Genomic DNA, 17502 nt, shown 5'->3' with positions numbered 1-17502 from the left:
AATACTTCGGCCGCACGGGAGCTGCGGCCGAACCGCATTGGAGCGCCATGCAGCTGTTCCGGCGGTAAACTAAAGGAGCAGAACACGCATGCGCGCCTGGCGACGCCGATAGCCCATCTATACTTCTGAACCCACGAATTCTTTTAACTCGGTTTTGAGCGTTGTTCGCAGTATACTGGTCTCGACGATGGCGCTGATAGCAGACCCACCTAAAAATATTAGAAAACAAAAATTGTCACTTCAGATCCCTGCGGCTGCGAGGCTTCTCCAGCAGCTCGCGAGCGCTGAAAACGTGTGAGCGCGCTGACAGATACCGCCAGTGCTATCAGCGCCATCGCTGAGACCAGTATGCTGCGAATAATACTCGAAGCCGCGTTAAGAGTGGGTTGAAAAGTATAGATGGGCTAACACCGTCGACAGGCGCGCATGCGTGTTCTGCTCCTTTCGTTTACCGCTGTTGTAGCTACACGGCGCTCCTATGCGGTTCGGCCACAGCTCCCGTGCTCCAATTACTTCTGACGGCACCTGTACATTGCCCCAAGCGTGGTTCCTGGAGCAGTACGTCAATATCGTCAATATAGCGTTGTATGTATGTATGTATGTATGTATGTATGTATGTATGTATGTATGTATGTATGTATGTATGTATGTATGTATGTGTACGTACGTACGTACGTACGTATGTATGTATGTATGTATGTATGTATGTATGTATGTATGTATGTATGTGTGTATGTACGTACGTACGTACGTATGTATGTATGTATGTATATGTGTGTATGTATGTATGCATGCATGTATGTATGTATGTATGTATGTATTTATGCACGCACGTACGTATAAAGTAATACCTTGTTGAGTCGAAGCCGTAAAATCCGTTTGAAATTTCGATATAAGCGGAGTTTCGAGTTAAGCGAAATGACGGAAATCTGTGGCCGCGTCGCTGAAATCAGAGCTACTGCTGGTAACAAAAGCGCCACCTCACAGGGGAGCTTTCGTAGTAAATTGGCATAATAATCCGCAAGAAAATCGTACTTTTATTATTTCGACAGAAAAAACTGCATGATGCTCGCCTGTTTCGCGTTCGCAATTGTTCCTACAGAACCGTTCTCGAGCTCCTCAGTGCGTCGAATCAATCGTTGGTCCCCCCCGCTACATTCTGCCTTATTGCGAAGCAAGCGCAGCATGTTTCTTGTGTCGCGATATAGCCGAGGAGAGACGAGGCGGGACACGTACGAACGCTTTCGGCCGGAACCCAAACTGGGGTCCCCGTTTATTTGCTTGTGGCTGGCGCCGCATGTTGGCGGCGCGTGACCAGCACCCAACGGTGGTGGCTCAGCCCCAGCGCTATCGCCCTTGGAGATTGTCCGTCGGCGGCTGCAAGCGATCGTACGTGCTGGGGCACCGCCACGCTTGTTTCTGCCGTTGTATACACTTCTCTAGGCTACTCGTCGTCCGCATGATCAGTTGCGTCGTCCACAGCCATCTCAGCGATGTCAGCGTGGCACAGCACTCAGGTAACGGAGACGGCGGCCTCCTACAGCGCGTACTCCTCAAAAGTGATTTCGTCGTCTTTCGCGGGACGCTAGCGCAGCCAGGCGCCTTGGGCACCTCTTCTCACATCTTCGAGCTAAGCGTTCGCACGAAGACCTTATCAGCTGCCTGTAGCTGACATTGCCTTGTGTCCTCTGTCCTCTTTGTAGACATTTCGAGATATCCGTGGTTCCCCGAAAAAAAAAACCGTTTTGAGATGAATGGGAGCAAATAAATAGCATCTATAGGAAGTAAATGCACGGCGAAAAGACTTGTCGACTTAACCGATATTTCGAGATATGAATGAATGAACCCACGTTTCCACATTATAATGTGCCGAAGGCACTGCGGTGGATAGTTAGAAATATGCGAGTTCGAGTTCGGGAGAGTTTGCTGTATTTGAACTACTGTGTCGTGCAGAAATAGCGAAAACATTGTCACACAAACCAAGAGGCGTTCTAGCTTAAGGATGCGTTGCATTTTGTCATACACTGTACAAGTCACCACACAGCGAACTTTACCGCAAATAGCAAACGTGTCGCTCCAATACCTTCCTTTAGCCTCAGCTGCAGCCTCAACCTAACTAGTTTTCAAAATCGTATACGCTCAGGTTGAGGTCAAAATGTCAGGCCTCATTCATTCACAGTGAGGACGCGACTCCAGGCCGCACCTCAACCACACCTCATAGGGTGAGGTCCATTTGAAGTTGAGTTTGACCTCACGAGGTTGCTTGCTTAGGGCACTAGTGGCGGCTTACCCGCGCTCCTCAAACTGCTCTTTGCGTTGGTGAGGAGGAACGCAGTGATGGTGGCACGCGATGACACTATAATATTGTTAAGCAGCCGGACTGGACCATCATCACCGCACAACATAACAAAGGCAATGGTGGGTTAGCCACCACTCATTACCGGGGAGGGAGTATTATGCAGGAGTTATACCTCTCAACCTCCCATTGTACTCCATATCGTTGATGACTAAAAAGCGGCATGAACCTTGTTTTTTTCTTGCTCTTTCCTTCTCTCATATACAAGCGAGAAACACAAAAGACCAGCGACAGCTCTAGAACAGAGAAGCAATGCTGCACATGTCTATAGTCTAAAATGTAACTTAAACGGTAAATAATTGGATGGACTGGTTTTTTCGGCGTGACATTTAAAAACGAAGGTTATTTGATTACATATATGTCTATGTACTGCAAGTAGCAACAAGCTTAAACTGTAAATAAATTGTTGGATTAATTTTTTTCAAATAGTGTTTAATGACGCGGGAGATTTGCTGGCAGATGAAAACAAAGGCGTACACTAATTCAACCCGTGAGACGTAGCTGTGAATAATATATAGCGGTAAATGACGAATGAATTGAGGAAACAAGCGACTAAGAGCCTGTTTAAAAAAAAAATAGTGAACGAAAAATTCAATCGCGACGTACGTACAACCCCCAGTCGATGTCAGAAAGCGCGGAAGGCGGCTATAAAGAAAAAAGCGCAAAGAGAAGTATTTAGAAATTTTATTCACATTTCCCGGCCTAACTTGAAAAGTATAGATTAGTTTGGCGAAATTCGAGCCTATCGTTATAAAAGTTACTTCGCTTTTTTTAAAGTAAGTAAAATTACACACCTGTCATCAAAAATGGCGTTAATACATTGGTGTTGTCGCTTAGAGTGTGGTGATTGGCGCCTTGTGCTGTACAGATGGTATTCACTGACAAGTTTAGCTGCCAATTTCTTCGCTTGGAAACACTAGAAACGGCCATGTCCGTGCCCCTTCGGCACAGTAATGCCGCGGCTTGTGCCACTGCGCCGCAGCGCAGGAAAAAAAATCTCCGGCGTGCATCGTCTGCCCAGTTTCAACCCGATTTTCAACGGTGGTGTAAACAGATACGTTATTCGCACTCACATTGTAGTCGAGGCATTCCTACGGTCGCCGGGGGACAGTTTGGAACATCAAACAAATGTCGTGCTCTTAGCACGGACAAGCACCGCCTACTCGCGGAGCCCGACGTAATCAGTGACGGCGTACATATATGGTTGCCCGTAAGAGCGATATTAATTAAAGGACGAATTCTAGTCGATACATATAATTTTGTTCGATAATACACCTAGGTGAATGAAGCTCCGTGCGAGGAGAAAAGTATTATTAAACAATACAAATACGGGTCCCGGGGAAAAGCAACAGATCTTTCACAAACCTCGCCGCTAAAAAAAACACAGGTGTACAATATTACAGTAACCAGTTGGGACAATTTAAGCGCGGCGGCAGATGCCACAGCCCCTTTGGCAACCTCCTAGATCCTCCACAATATACCTTAGCGAGGACTGTTGCGTTCGTCATTGCGCTGCCATGTGTGGGTGTCCCGTGACGTCGACCGTGGCGTTGACCAATGAAGACGTAGGTTGGCTTTGAGTGCTTGTCTGCAATTCCTTTGGATGCCGTTGCGTTGTGCTGCAGTGTTCTGTCACAAATTCCTTCGAGCCTATGTTGGCCGTTGCAAATTTTTGAGAACCGTTACAAGCCCCAGGCACGCTGACACACCGACCAAGGCATAGGCTCGCAAGCACGCTTGTTGCTTATTAAGCACGCTGTTTAGCGGGTACACCCTTATGCCGACATGTTGCTAAGCGGACATGCTCATGCAGAGAATAACTTCTCGTATTTATTGTTCTCATCGAAAAAATCCAGTCGTCTGGTCATTGTGTCCCAATCGGGGACCCCGGCCAGCCTTCATGCATTGTACCGGGGCAGCTTTTCTGTGGACCAATATCAATGCTTTTAGGTGCGGAGGACTTTCAAAAGCTAAAGGACTGCTCGGGGTTTATTTTGGTCTGGCGTCCATTCCACTGTTTTAACTAAAGCCGAAAACATTTCGTCACAAGTTTCTGTTGGTCAATATTCTAGTACTTTAACAGAACGTGCTGTTGGGCGAGTTGGTGCATACTGAATGGGAGGCTTAGCGCAAAAAAGACGAGGACAGTGGCAAACGTGACAGCGCCTGTCACGTTTGCCACTGTTCTCGTCTTTTTTGCGCTAAGCCTCCCATTCAGTATTTAGATTCCACCCTTTTTCTGTTTTGCGACGTCCGCTAACCTTGAAGTTGCATTTGCAAAAAGCACATTATTCTAACTTCATTTTCCTGTGTAAAAACCCAAGCCAGCCTTTTCACAGCTTTGCCACCAATGCTACATCGTACGAATGCCCGGAAAATGTTTCCCTTTTGTCTTTTGCGTTTCATCCGATACACCTCCCCAATCTTGAGTCAACAACATGCGCCGACCTTGGGAAAGCTTTTGTCATTTCATAGTGTTCGAGTTTTTTCTCGCTGTCGCAGCCGCAGTAACAAATTCGTGGTTATACCAAATAGTACGAAGGCCGCACACTTCGATTTAAAAAGTCTGTCGGTATTTTCAACGAGGCACTACTTCACAGCGAATGTACCGGCATCGCAAAGCTCGACAGCCGCGCGTATTCACGTCGCCAGGTGCGACGGAAAGGCAGCTTTCGATTGGAGCACTCCTGCGTGACCGATGTGACCCCCGTGGCTGACACGCGCGTTGGGCGTCCGAACAAGCGTTTTCCTTCAGTGCGGCTTAGCTGCCGGCGGCTCGCCTTCATACCCTGGTTTCGAAACTTCCCAAACGACGTAAGCAGTCCCGCCTTCCATGGTCAAGGGCAAGCGCGACGCTCTTCCTTGTTCTGCCGCGCTGCGCTCGCTTAGATTCGCCGCGGTTTTATTTTATACTTTGCATCTTATAGCACCATTTGAGCCGCCAACGACAGCGAACAGAACCAAGACTTGACGGGAAAATAACGTTGACGCAAAACGCGATGCTCGGCACAGACACGTAGCGGAAAGCGGGAGGGGATGGCGTGGGCCTAATGCTTCTCGGTCTTGGCGACTGCCGCGGCACGCGAGCGCGTGCGACGCCACTTCGGCCGAGCGATCAGCAATGACAAGGGGGTGCGTAAGCTCACGCACTGGGTGCGTCCCTGCCCGCTAATGACACCTCAGTAAAAGTGCATGATTAGATTGTGATAGAGAGAAATATCTCGTGTGAGTGAGAGATATTAGGAGTGGGACCTGGCAGACACAAGCCAACTGTCTGGTCAAAAAAGACGCGCGTATCGTGGCGAGACAAAAAAAAAGTTTTCCTCTACATAGACACTGACTCACGGACAGCCCAACAATGAAAACAAAAGAGCGCACATGAGCAACAATTCCTGTCAATTTTGCTTTCCCTTCCTCGTGCTTTCACCTTTATTTTACTGCTGTGCTTTGGGGTGGAACCCTGTCAGCCTGCGCTTTGCTAGTGGCCTCACGGTTCATTGAGGAGAAGAAAAAAAAGTGTCACTGAGGGTAGAAGCGGTGCTTGGGATTCTCCCCGTGACTTCCAAGGGCACCTGCAAGGGAGCGCGTGCATGTGTATATAAGTAGCGACGCACGTCCATCAAGCACGAATTTGCCTGCGATCCCTTTGCTGGACGTTTAACCCTTGTCCCCGAGCTTGTCTCTCGCCGTCCGCGATGAAGGTTCTGTTCCTCTGTGGGCTCGTCATGGCCGCTGCAGTGTTCGTCGAGGCCGGGCACGAAATTTGCGGTAAGCGTGGTATTCTTGGGCTCCATGTGGTCGGGAATTTCGTCGTACGAGACGAAAATCTCAACCCCATTCAGCTCCTTCATTAGAAACCAAAATTCCGATCGTCCTGTCAAGGTTCTGTGTCATGCCATCCTATTGATAGCTCGCAAGCCCCGTGATAGAGTGATTGTCTTTATCTTTGATAGAGAATTTTGCGCGAAATTAGTGCTGGACTTAGTAGAAGCGATGGCTGCTGACATCGACACCTTTGCCGTCCTTGTGTAGGGTCTGTGTGTGACATATTGCCACGAGTTTAAAGCAAGTTGTCTGTAGACTTGCAGTAGAAAGAAATCTACGGAAATCACTTGATATCTGCCAATTTTGGTATTCTCGATTTGCAGAACGAAGCTCAACTTTGCCCGGAACTTACGACTGCTTGTAGAGAAGTGTCTTGGGACTTCTAAAGAAATTGACAGGTCACTGAAAGGATACAGAAAGGATTACAGGAATACAGACGAAATACAGAAAGGATTTCATTCCAAGTTGAATTACCGAACAATTTTCCATGTTAAAAACTACCTACCAGCCAAGCATAGTTGATTAGTTCATTTCCGGCAGTAGTCTGCTTAAAATTGGCCCGTTGAACGACAGGATGGACATTTTTCGCACATTCTGTCCTTTTATTCGATCACTATTTGTTACGCACGCCACCCAGTTGCTGCACGCAGCTTTCAACACCTGCTCTAAGGAAATCGTGTAAATTGGAGTTTAACGGGCCACATATGACACTTGGCTATTAGGTGCGCTCGGCTACTATGGAATCTACCGTACTCCGAAATGTTGCATTTCCTGGACCTGAAGCACAACCTCCGCTGCTTGGAATATACAACCCATGAAACAGCTCTTGCTTGTCACCACGAAAGGTGAAGCGTCCGTTTTCGTCAACTGTTACAAGTACTAAATCATGTCATAGTTGTCTGGTCTCGCTGCTGCCTACAATTTCTTAAGTACCCCGAATTGTATGGGGACTGAAGTTACTCCAATCATGCGGCAGGTGTGCGTGCGGGTACAAACAAGCGTGTATGTATTTATGGAAAATTTCAGAGGGATGACAACAACACACGGCGTGGAACACCGTGGCACAGGAGCTTTATAAAAAGTCAACTGATGCGAGTTCCACTTCCTGCATACTTCAAGATTTGCATAACAACACGGTGGATGGGTGCACGGTGGTTGCATAGCAATACGGTGGACGGTCGGTAGTGTACATCTTGTCATACAACGTGTCTGGTCATATTTAATCATGTTTGGTGCGCCCAATCCCCTTGCCGCGGTACAGTTGTGCAAATAAGAAGAAAAATGTAACGGCGCCACTCACTCATTTACCTGGTTGTTTTAGATTTCACACATACTAGGCAGGCACAGAGTAGGCTTTTTTTTAATTCTTGAATCAGTGTATTCCGCTTATTCAAAATTTGTCAACGAAATCTCAAGATTTGAGTGTCGCATTCAGTAAAGCACATTTTGCCGTATTTTCTGCGCTTAACTTCGAAGAACTGAATCTGGCGCTACTGGGTTTACCTATGTGCCTTTTGGCACACATGTTTTTGCGTGCTACCTAATATTATTTCCAATAACCGGGACATTGATATTTTAACCGCTGGTATTGATTCTCATTGGACTCTTGGATGCCTGCTTTGGTAAGTTTTTCGTATGCGTATATGCAATGTGCTGTCAAAAAATTCACGCTAAAACTAAATACGCAATTTTTCCACCAGGAATTACGGTTTTTTCTTCCACTGAAACAGCCGTAAAAAATGAAACAGTTTTTTTGTTAAATTCACCATTAGAAACGAGGGTAGGATAAGAACAGCGACATAAAATCACGGGAACAATGGTCGTAAGGCATGCGAACTCAACCTGAAATAGACATTTCGATTTTTACTTGCCAAAACAATGGCAGAGAGTTCGAACACGGCCGGGACGATTTTCTTCTTAATTCATACCGTTTTGCGGAAACGCAAGTTTTAAAAATGAGGCTCATTCATTCACCATACTCGCCAGGAGTGCCGTACTTAGAAAACTCTGCGAAGCGGTCAATAAGTTTGCACTCTACCTTGACTTCTTCGAGGTTTAACCTTCATCTCAAGCGTACCAAAAAACACACGGACACAGAAGACAAGGACAAGCGCTACTTCCAACTGGAAGTAGCGCTTGTCCTTGTCTTCTGTGTCCGTGTGTTTTTTTGTGCGCTTAAGATGAACGTTACGAAATACCAACTAGCCCGAACGCCTTCTTCGATGTTTAACCGTCAAGTTGATCCGATGGGCGCCACATCACCCCTAACTCAAGTACATGTATTCAATAAAGCATACGATAATTTCTGCTAGTGCGTTGCATGACTTAAGTAGACCGTGGACTCGAACTCCTAGGAATAGGCCCCAGCGCCTTCTGGACAATGAGGCATGCGGTTGTACGTGAGGCAATCGGAATACTAAAAACCACCCGGGATATACTTCGACAGGAGCACAGTATCTTTATATTTTTTATGCGTTTTGTACCTTGATAAGGAATACGTCACTTCTACCTGGCTTTCAACCGAGGAGTTCATGGGCAGCGCCAGTACACATTCACTATTACCCCACTATTGTGAATAATGCGTAGCTAATGGGTAGCAACCACAGAACCCTTGTTGGAATGAATGTTGGAAATACTGTCGTTGCTTTTTCTTAAGAGGAAAAAGTGAAGGCGTGCTTGTTTTATTGCCAAAATATACGTGCATTCATTGTATTTGGAGCGACTTCGGAAGGAGTTTTAATCTGCAAACCACGCTTCTCCGCCCCAGTAAAAAAAAATATTCGTAACATTAGACTCTGACAAATGCCTGCGGGTCAGCTTCACCACAATGTCTCTGAACTACCAATCACTATGATCCGGACGCAAAGTTTTCCAATGACGATCTCCGGTGCGACATTTGACTCGATAAATGGCGCCTGTGCTGACGTTACACAATGTAAACATGACGTTTGGCCTCGAATTATGACAACAGTGCAGATAACATTTATCGGGTCTAATTACATGGCGCACCATGTTATCGTAATTTTTGTCCCCTCGGGCACAGTGATTTGTCAGTGATTGTGAATAAGACTCCCGTCCGGGAGCCGACACGCTTTCGTTTTTGTAAATTCTTGCTCGGAGTCACTTTTTAAGTATTGTTATTGCTACCTCGTACAGCAGTAGAACAAGGGGCAATTTAAATACTGGGTATAGGTGGTATTCGTTGAAAAGTTTAGCTGTCAATTTCTTCGCTTGGCAACAGTGGAAACGGCCACAGACATGGCCGATGCGCCACGGACATGGCGTGGCTTGGGCCAATGCGCCCGCACGCCGAAGAAAAACAAAACACCGGCGTGCGTCGTCTGCTCCGTTTCAACCCTATTGGCAATGGTAGGGTCAACAGAGATGTTATTAATCGCACTGACATTGGACTCCAGGTATTACTTAGCGTTCGGTGAGGTAGAGCTTGTTAACGTGCAACACAGGCATGTGCTTAGCGCGGAGAAGTACCGCAATCCCGCGGAGCCCGACGAAACCAATGACGGCGCACTCACACGGTTGCTTGCCTGCGCGCCTCGCCAGTGAATACAAGCAATAGTAACGCTTTTATGGCCGTGCTAGGAATTATGCTGTCTACCGGATTTTAGCATTATATGTTATTGCGTTAAATTACATAACTTTCGGCCACATGTGTTGTAGTGTTAATTTTATGTTGTAAAAGTTGAAGGACAATGCAACGAAATTACACCAGTGAAGCCCGCTTTAGTGGAAAGGTACGGATTAATTTTGACCCCCCCCCCCCCGAGATTTTTAACGGGCGCCAAAGTGTCGAAACACCGCCGCTTTCATTTTTCGCTTGAATACGGTGTTATTCGATTAATCGAGCTTATGTAAGAAATAAGGGTAGCAATCACGAAAGACAAGTAATGCACACGGGAAAAATGTGGTAGGTCATTTATTATCGTTGGAACAGGTACAGATTTTTGAAAGAAACCTGGGATATTGAAAGAAATCTGTCGCGTGGGATGTGGCATGTTTCTCTCCACTTTCTTTCTTTCAAAACTCTGTACCTGTTCCAAAATGACTTACCACATTTTTCCCGTGTGCTTTACTTGGCTTTCATGATTGCCTACCCTTATGAGAGAGAAAGAGAAATACAGGGAGACAGACAGACAAAAGGGTAGGCCATGAAGAGAGCCTAGGAAAGCAAAGGGGAAAATGTGGCAGGTCGTTTATTATTCTTGAAACAAATATAGTTTTTTTCTTGAAAGATATAAAGTGGAGAAAAACAGTCTGGCAGTCCTGGTGCCATAGGTGGCTTGAGAGAGTTCAACGCTGGTCGACCGCTTCTGGCATGTCGTAGACGCTCGAGCCATGGCCCGGGGGTTAAAAAGAAGGCCCCCTTCCCCCCGAGCAATCGTAGTGGCGCTGGCTACTACCCCCAAGTGCAGGAAATAATTACCTTAAAGGGACAGACAACCGATTTTTGTCGAGTATATGTTCGCTATCCCAAATTAAAGGGCATCACTTCAAGCACCTTAATCCGAAAGGGTTTTGCTGAGAGCGCCCTAGAACTTTTTCAATCGGAATTTTTAGATCTACGAGCCGTATGTGCCCTCTCGAAAAATAAGGCTGGCAACCATGACATACAGTAGCGCGGCAACATACTTTTGTCTGTATGCGAAATGAAAAACTATATTTAAAAACTTGTCCCCAGCCCCAAAAAGTGTGAATCACAGGCTTTCTTATTCCTTTATGTGTTTTTTTTATTCAACAGTCTATTTTGCACGGATTCGCCATCTGTTGGGATAGACGATAGGTAGAACCTGGCTTCATGTCGTGGAGGTCGGAAGTTCGATTCTCCCCGGGCACGACCTTTTTTTTTTTTTTTAGGCTGTCGTTGGCGTATTTGGAAACTGAAATCAAATATTTTGGCAGAACAAACTCCCTGACTCAGGCAGTCTCGTCAGAACTCCTTCACTGGGTCTGTGTAGTGAACGCTGCCGTTGATTTTGGGCATGGAGGCTCAGTTAGCCACCCTGAGAGCAACCCAGCGACGGCGGGCGGCGTGTCTTAAAAATTTTCAAAATAATGCTTAAAAATACATATACAATTGAAACTTATGCAAATAGTTGGGTTAAAAGGTTTTCAATAGTTTAATAAACGTTTCAGCAGTTACAGTACCTGCTAGGTTTGCAGGTCACGTGACAGGGACACATATTATAGTGTCAACTTTCGACAATACGAACCGCCACCCTTCCGATTTCAAAAAGCTTGCTGCCAAATTAAAGTTATTTCTGGCCAATTTATTTATAAATTGTTTGTGGTTACCGGGCTATATAAAATGCTGGCTTTCATATTAGCTAGAGAACATACACGCTACAAATATCGGTTGACGTACATTTAACATAAATACCCAAGAAATTGGAGGAGAGCACAGCCCCGCCGGTATGGCAGTGGTTATCACACCAGACGCATATTGTGGAGCTCGTGGGTTCGAATCGGGCATGTTTTTCTACACTTCTTCCCGATGCATGAATTTCCTGTGTCGAACGCGGCACCCCACAACGGCGAGTCACTTGCAAATAAACAATTGGGAAAACAGGGACACGAGAGTGAATAGTGATGGATAAAGACCACTGTTATACCTGAAGAATTGTAATGGCTGGCCGTAGTGTCACTACGCTTAATAGCTTAGATCTTCGGCCTCTTCGGAGAGGGTGGTGGTGGCTAAGTACTTCTGGGACCTGGGAGCTATACAGAGTCTAGGGATATGGATGGATACATTGCACGGCCCGCGATGAACGATTAACAATCGCTGTTTCCTGACATCTGCTTCGTGTGCACGGGTCATACACTCGAGCTGCAAATGCACGATCGCCTCGTCCTGGAGCAACGTAATACAATCAACGGATCTTCTGTTGATTATTATTTGCAGAAAAGGACCATGACCAGATCAAGGCGTTGCTGACGTGTATGGCAGAACATGTTCCAGCTGAGGTAAAAAAGTCATCCTCATTTGAGCAAGCCTGTTGACAAGTTAGTTAACAAAACGCGACTGATGCGAGTAAAAGGTCTTTATATTTTCTTGTCATTCTTGTGTGGATGTTCGCGTGGGCTGGAGATGTGATCTTAGGGTCCGACTTGCTATAGTGTTTTACTATTCGCTGAGCCGTTAATTGCACAGTGCAATGTAACAACTTTCTCGCTTGCTTTGAAGCGTAATGTGCTTGAATTAACAACTGGAAAAATTATACCTGAGCCAAGTCAGGTTTACGATTGGGAAACTGAAGACTGCGATTAGGTATTTATATTTCGAATACACAGGGTGGCTTATTCTTTTCCCCATGCCGAAGCTAGTTTTATTTTTCAATGGCTATTAGGGCTGCGTATACGCCCTTTTACCTTCCTGCGTAGATTTGTCGGCGGTCATTCGAACGGAGACTACGTAACCATCCCTTGCCGAAATAATCAGAGATTTATTGACCTTCAGAACATATTACTGTGCCACTGTTTTCGAGGAATATATTGGCCCAAGTTCCGAATGGGCAATCAACTGATTGGTTCCTTAAAAAAGTAGGCAACTCCACCTCAAAAACGTACGTGAACTTCGGTCTCTCAGGCGCTTTAATACTTCATTTTGGGGCCTGTAACTATCGCATCCTGAAGATACCACTAACACCACCGAACAGCGTAGGAGAAACACAAGCGCTTCAGAACGTATATTTTTGGCACTGCGCGCGAGCTCTCAAAAATATAGGTGCGATCGAGACCTGAAAGTGCTTTGAAACACGACCTATTTTGCAGGTGAAAGAAAAGGCAATGGACATCATACACAAGCAGGGAGACAACGCCGCCGAGTTTGTTAAGAAGCAGTGCGAGGTCGGAGTGGACTTTGTGAGTATAGTCGACAATACTGTCGCGACGTTGCCGCAGTCACGTTTCGTCTCGACGACTTGGACCAACAGAGGCCAGAATACTTTGTTCCCACCTACGGCCTAGATGGTAGGGTCTAAAATGGCGCTTTTGTGAAAGGTCACTGCTGCTCGTGTTGGCGTCTTCGCGCTGAATGGCGTCGCCTACCTTTTTGTGGATTTCATTAGTTAAATTTTTGGCGGTGCACATCTAAGCTGTGCTTTATGTGTATGCGGATAATTTTGAAGCAGATATACAAACGCTTCTCAGAGTTCACGAAGGCTGCGGGCTCTCCGCACAGAACAGAGACCACGTGAGAGAGCTCACCATGTCTCGGCTGCGCTTTTTCGTATGAGTTCCCGAGTTTTTTGTAATTATTTGTCGATGTAGGGCGAGGGCGCAGTTTTTATGTGTGACGCTTTGACCTTACATAAACCAAGTTATATGCCCTCCGCCCTTTTACTTCAGGATTATTCTCAAAATTAAGAGGTTGTGAGACTGAAGTTGTGAGAGCATGCCAAATAATTCCCAATCACGCCGACGCAATACATAAAGTAGCGAACGCCCTTCATGTGGCGCTACAATACGCTTAAAAAAAACAGCTCTTTCGTATATAGTTGCTCATGTCGTCAGGTGGATTTAAACAGCATGTTCTCGTACTTATGCGCTTGTGTTGCCAAGAGAGTAACGGCTACACTCTAGCACTCGTGTCTGCATGACGCTGTCTGCATAGCTATATCTATTGGAATATATTTTTCACAGCAGAGCCGTGGACGCCGAGATTGGTGCGCCCGTCGCACGAAGAAACCTTGAACCTTCACGAGAAAAATGTGGTTAGGTGGTGCCCCGAATCGAACCCGGGGGCTTTACGCCGTGACGCCGGCAACCTAACGACTGGGCCGCCACAAAGGCCCCAGGGGTACGGGTTAGCAGCGATGGGAACGACAATTCGTGCAGCCAACTAGAAAGGGGAAAGAAAACGTTTCCCGTGATCGAAATCGAACTGGGTCTCTCGCGTTATGAAACCGGCGCCTATCCGATTGAGCTATCGGATAGGCGCCGATAGCTCAATCGGATAATCGAAATGCTGCATTTCGGGCGCGCAGCATTTCCTTTGGGTTCGTAGCGCGGGCGTTGGCGTTGGACCTGGCCGCGGCTTCTAGCGCTTGTCAATGCGGTCCACTTTGAGAGAGGCGTGAAACCTGCGGACGAAGCGATCCGGGCCTGCCAGTCATGGAGGACTTTCAGCAGCAAGTTCGGAAATACATGTGAGGTGCAACAGCCGGGTCTCCGACGAAGGGAGAGGGGCAGCCAGCTCTGCTGTTTATGAAGCCTTGCACCACTAGTGCAAGCTGCGCCAATTTTTATGTATAGCCCTCCACCACCGGGTATCTCACTTTATCGCGTATCGACAACCTTATTATGCTGAACCGCAGTTTCCAGTACACCAGGTGCCCCCCGAGACCTTGCGGTAGCTTTTGATTTCAGTTTTGTTTTACTTCGTTGGCCGTATATTGCCTAAAATTGGAAACTAAGGTCTGTTAGAACTGTCGTGAATGCAATACTGTGTTTAACGAACCCATCACTCTGCAGTGCACTGCCACACGACTACGCTCAGCGACTCTAATGCTTGACGATAAGAACTACTAGTCTTTCGATTACAAATCTCGGCTGTATACGATGCGTGTACGGATGAGCATATTCACAAGTAACGTTTACAGAAGGGCCTTGTGAGCATAAGAACAAATTCGACCGGAAACCTTATATTCTGACTGAAAATGACCCGCAATGTAACGTTCCAATTTTTTTATTCGGTTTTTATTTTTTGCTCCTGTGTTTCCCCGTGCATTTGCATTTAATGCTTTTAAATATAATCACCCGGCAGAATCTTCGGGGCGCATTGAAAACCGCTAGTGTCCCTAGTATTTTTTCTCGTGTTTCGTTTTTACTCCACCGTTTAAAAATGCTAAAATACAAGAAAAGATACGACGTTCCCTTAATTTTTCACCCATCATAGTACGCAGTGTATGTACAGGGCTCAGAAGGACTAACTCATACAAGCATAATTCCCCCATAATCTTGGCTTGGTGATCTCACATTTATCGACTGTCGATAATCTCCGATGCACTTAGAAAATCGATTTCTTTTTCTATCCCTTTTCAGGTCGAGGTGCTCAAGAAAGTACTCTCGGTGAGCATCGTTTTTGGTGTTTTGTTTTCTCATTTCAGGCTACCGCCACTACAAACCCCATGACAAATTAGCAAGCTAGCTGCAGACATTAGTACGCGCAGTCCTACTTAAGCGGCGTAAATCTAGCTGGGCGAATTCCAACAAAATGGTGTTTTGGGGGATCGGCGCCAGAATTTGGGTGACCGGCGTCGATACCATTGATGTCCGAATGTCGTCTGTACACGGGGTTTCCTACGCTGTATCTTACAGTGATTTCGAGATGACTTTTTTACGAGCACCGAAACCCGTGTTTACAAGAACACCAGACCGTCTTATTAAATCGAAGTCAAGCACACTTCTCTGCCCCCCTTATTCTCGGGCAGTCTTTGCGCTGTTTTGCGATACGACGAATAAACATGCCATTTGTTTGATGCAGGGCTACGAGACTCTGCCATTGCTACAGATTGAATTGTACGGAAATGAAGTGACATACTTACACCAAAATTAAATTCCTATTGCTCTCCCGCGTGGACCTAAAGTATGACCTAGTAAACAAAGGCACTGCTCAAGGTGTCTGTAAAGCCGTATCGTAGACACACGATGTTTGGGAACGAAGCAGTAGCAAAATATTTTTCTGTCAGCCTGTGCGCATTTGTTAAAGAGCGACCGGAACAAACGTTTTAGAACTAGTCACGACCCTGGTAGTTTGACCTGAAACGACACTACATTACATGCAAATACTTTCAGGTGCTTTCATTCATGTCTGATTGCAGCAGGCATGAAGGCGGCAAATTTCAAATAGTAATTTCAAGCCTCGAGTGATCCCGTACCTGTATAGATTGTGTTTCGTCCTTTGTTTTCTTCATCCAGTCTCCCGTTCGGTAGCAGTATGAGTTCATTCGATTGTCAAGCTACACGTGTGGAATGCCAAACCCCAATCTTCGCGCGGAACAAATTTAGTATTCTAAGGCTGATCTCTTCTGTTTGCTTCTTTTTTTTTTTTCTGAACGTTCTCTTTTGTTATCTTTCAGGAAGAAGAAGGAGCCGCTATTAGGAAGGCATACAAGGACTGCCACGCCTGAGCGGTCACCTGCGCTCCAAATGCAGAACAGCGGATCCGAAACCGGTGTTGGGCTTGGTGCAATAAAGACAGCTATGACGCGCCGCACCGAGTGTCAGTCGTTATTTGGGAGAGTCTTTATTCCATCAAAACAAAATAACTTTCCCCCGTACTGAGGAAAACGTGCGGTGCACAGAATTAGCGAGCGTTCACAGTACACCTTTCATTTCAATTGAGTTGACTTAATGATTAAAAAACACCTGCAACAAGGCACGCATCTGAAGGAAGCGTCTTGTGATAGAGATTCAACCAGAATTACAGTCGCAAACATCAGAATTCTACGCGTGGCGTGACTAGTCCTGTGCACGTAACTCCTGTACCGTTCAGTTTTGTACTCTTCTGAAAGTTGTCATTAAAAAAAATCACTGCTAAGATTTACTTCATTGCAAGTTTTTGGATGGCAACGGGTTAGGTCAGGGAGGGTGAGGGTTGGGCGGCTTCACTGTGCTTGACAGGGAAGAAGATTATACGTGCGAAGGCAAGGTTATAAATTTAATGTAGTGACCTACGTCCCAAACACTACAAAAAGCTGCAGAAGATCCGTAATCCTCCTTATGAAATGAGAAAGCGAAAGCGGGCTAGCTATTAGATTTTGGATGATGAACACTCGCGCTGTCAGTGGCACCACTGCGATCATACAGTCACTTTCTACACTGCTGATTCAAAAGAAGCGCTTCGGGGCAGGTTGCGCCATCTTGCGAATCGTCTGCAAGGCAAAGACGAAACACGAGTACAGCACCATGCTTCTGTATGCCTCAGGCTGAAACTAAGGGCTCAAGCCCCCCCTTCTTTTTATTCGAAAGTTTGCCCTGCGGCATAAAGGTGCACGATTCATAAGTACAGGGACAAGTTTGCTTCGTGTATAAAGTCCAGAAGTTGCCGATTAAATGGTCCATGAACACAGCGCTGCAGGTCTGGATGGCGGCCAGGGTGGAGGCCGGTTGCACGAAGGTGCCGTAATCGGATTTGATGCAGTCCCGGGCAGGTTTACAGCAGATGCTGCACATTCACATTCTGTACGGCGAAGTCGCAGAATGGGCAGGTGGAGTCATATGGGCTGTGGTACTGCGATGCCCAAGAGGCAGTCACAGACGGCGTAAGGGCCATCCCAACGCTTATTCTCTGCAGCGCAACCTGC

General features: G+C 46.4%; 1 protein-coding gene across 1 annotated transcript; it reads left to right on the top strand.

Moving 5' to 3' along the window:
* The first annotated feature begins 5970 nt into the window (after nt 1–5970).
* Nucleotides 5971–16412, top strand: LOC144144036 (antimicrobial peptide microplusin-like). The gene is made up of 5 exons (XM_077675492.1): nt 5971–6124; nt 12099–12160; nt 12968–13057; nt 15239–15265; nt 16276–16412. Exons 1-5 carry the CDS (start codon nt 6052–6054, stop codon nt 16324–16326), a joined length of 303 nt encoding a protein of 100 aa, XP_077531618.1. The 5' UTR covers nt 5971–6051; the 3' UTR covers nt 16327–16412.
* Nucleotides 16413–17502: the final 1090 nt, after the last annotated feature.

This window comes from Haemaphysalis longicornis, unplaced genomic scaffold, assembly GCF_048455015.1.
Source record: "Haemaphysalis longicornis isolate Haplotype H1 unplaced genomic scaffold, Haemaphysalis longicornis Haplotype H1 scaffold_1, whole genome shotgun sequence".
NCBI lineage: Eukaryota > Metazoa > Arthropoda > Arachnida > Ixodida > Ixodidae > Haemaphysalis > Haemaphysalis longicornis.
Note: the sequence above shows the minus strand (reverse complement) of the source record. Positions and strands in the feature narration are given on the sequence as shown.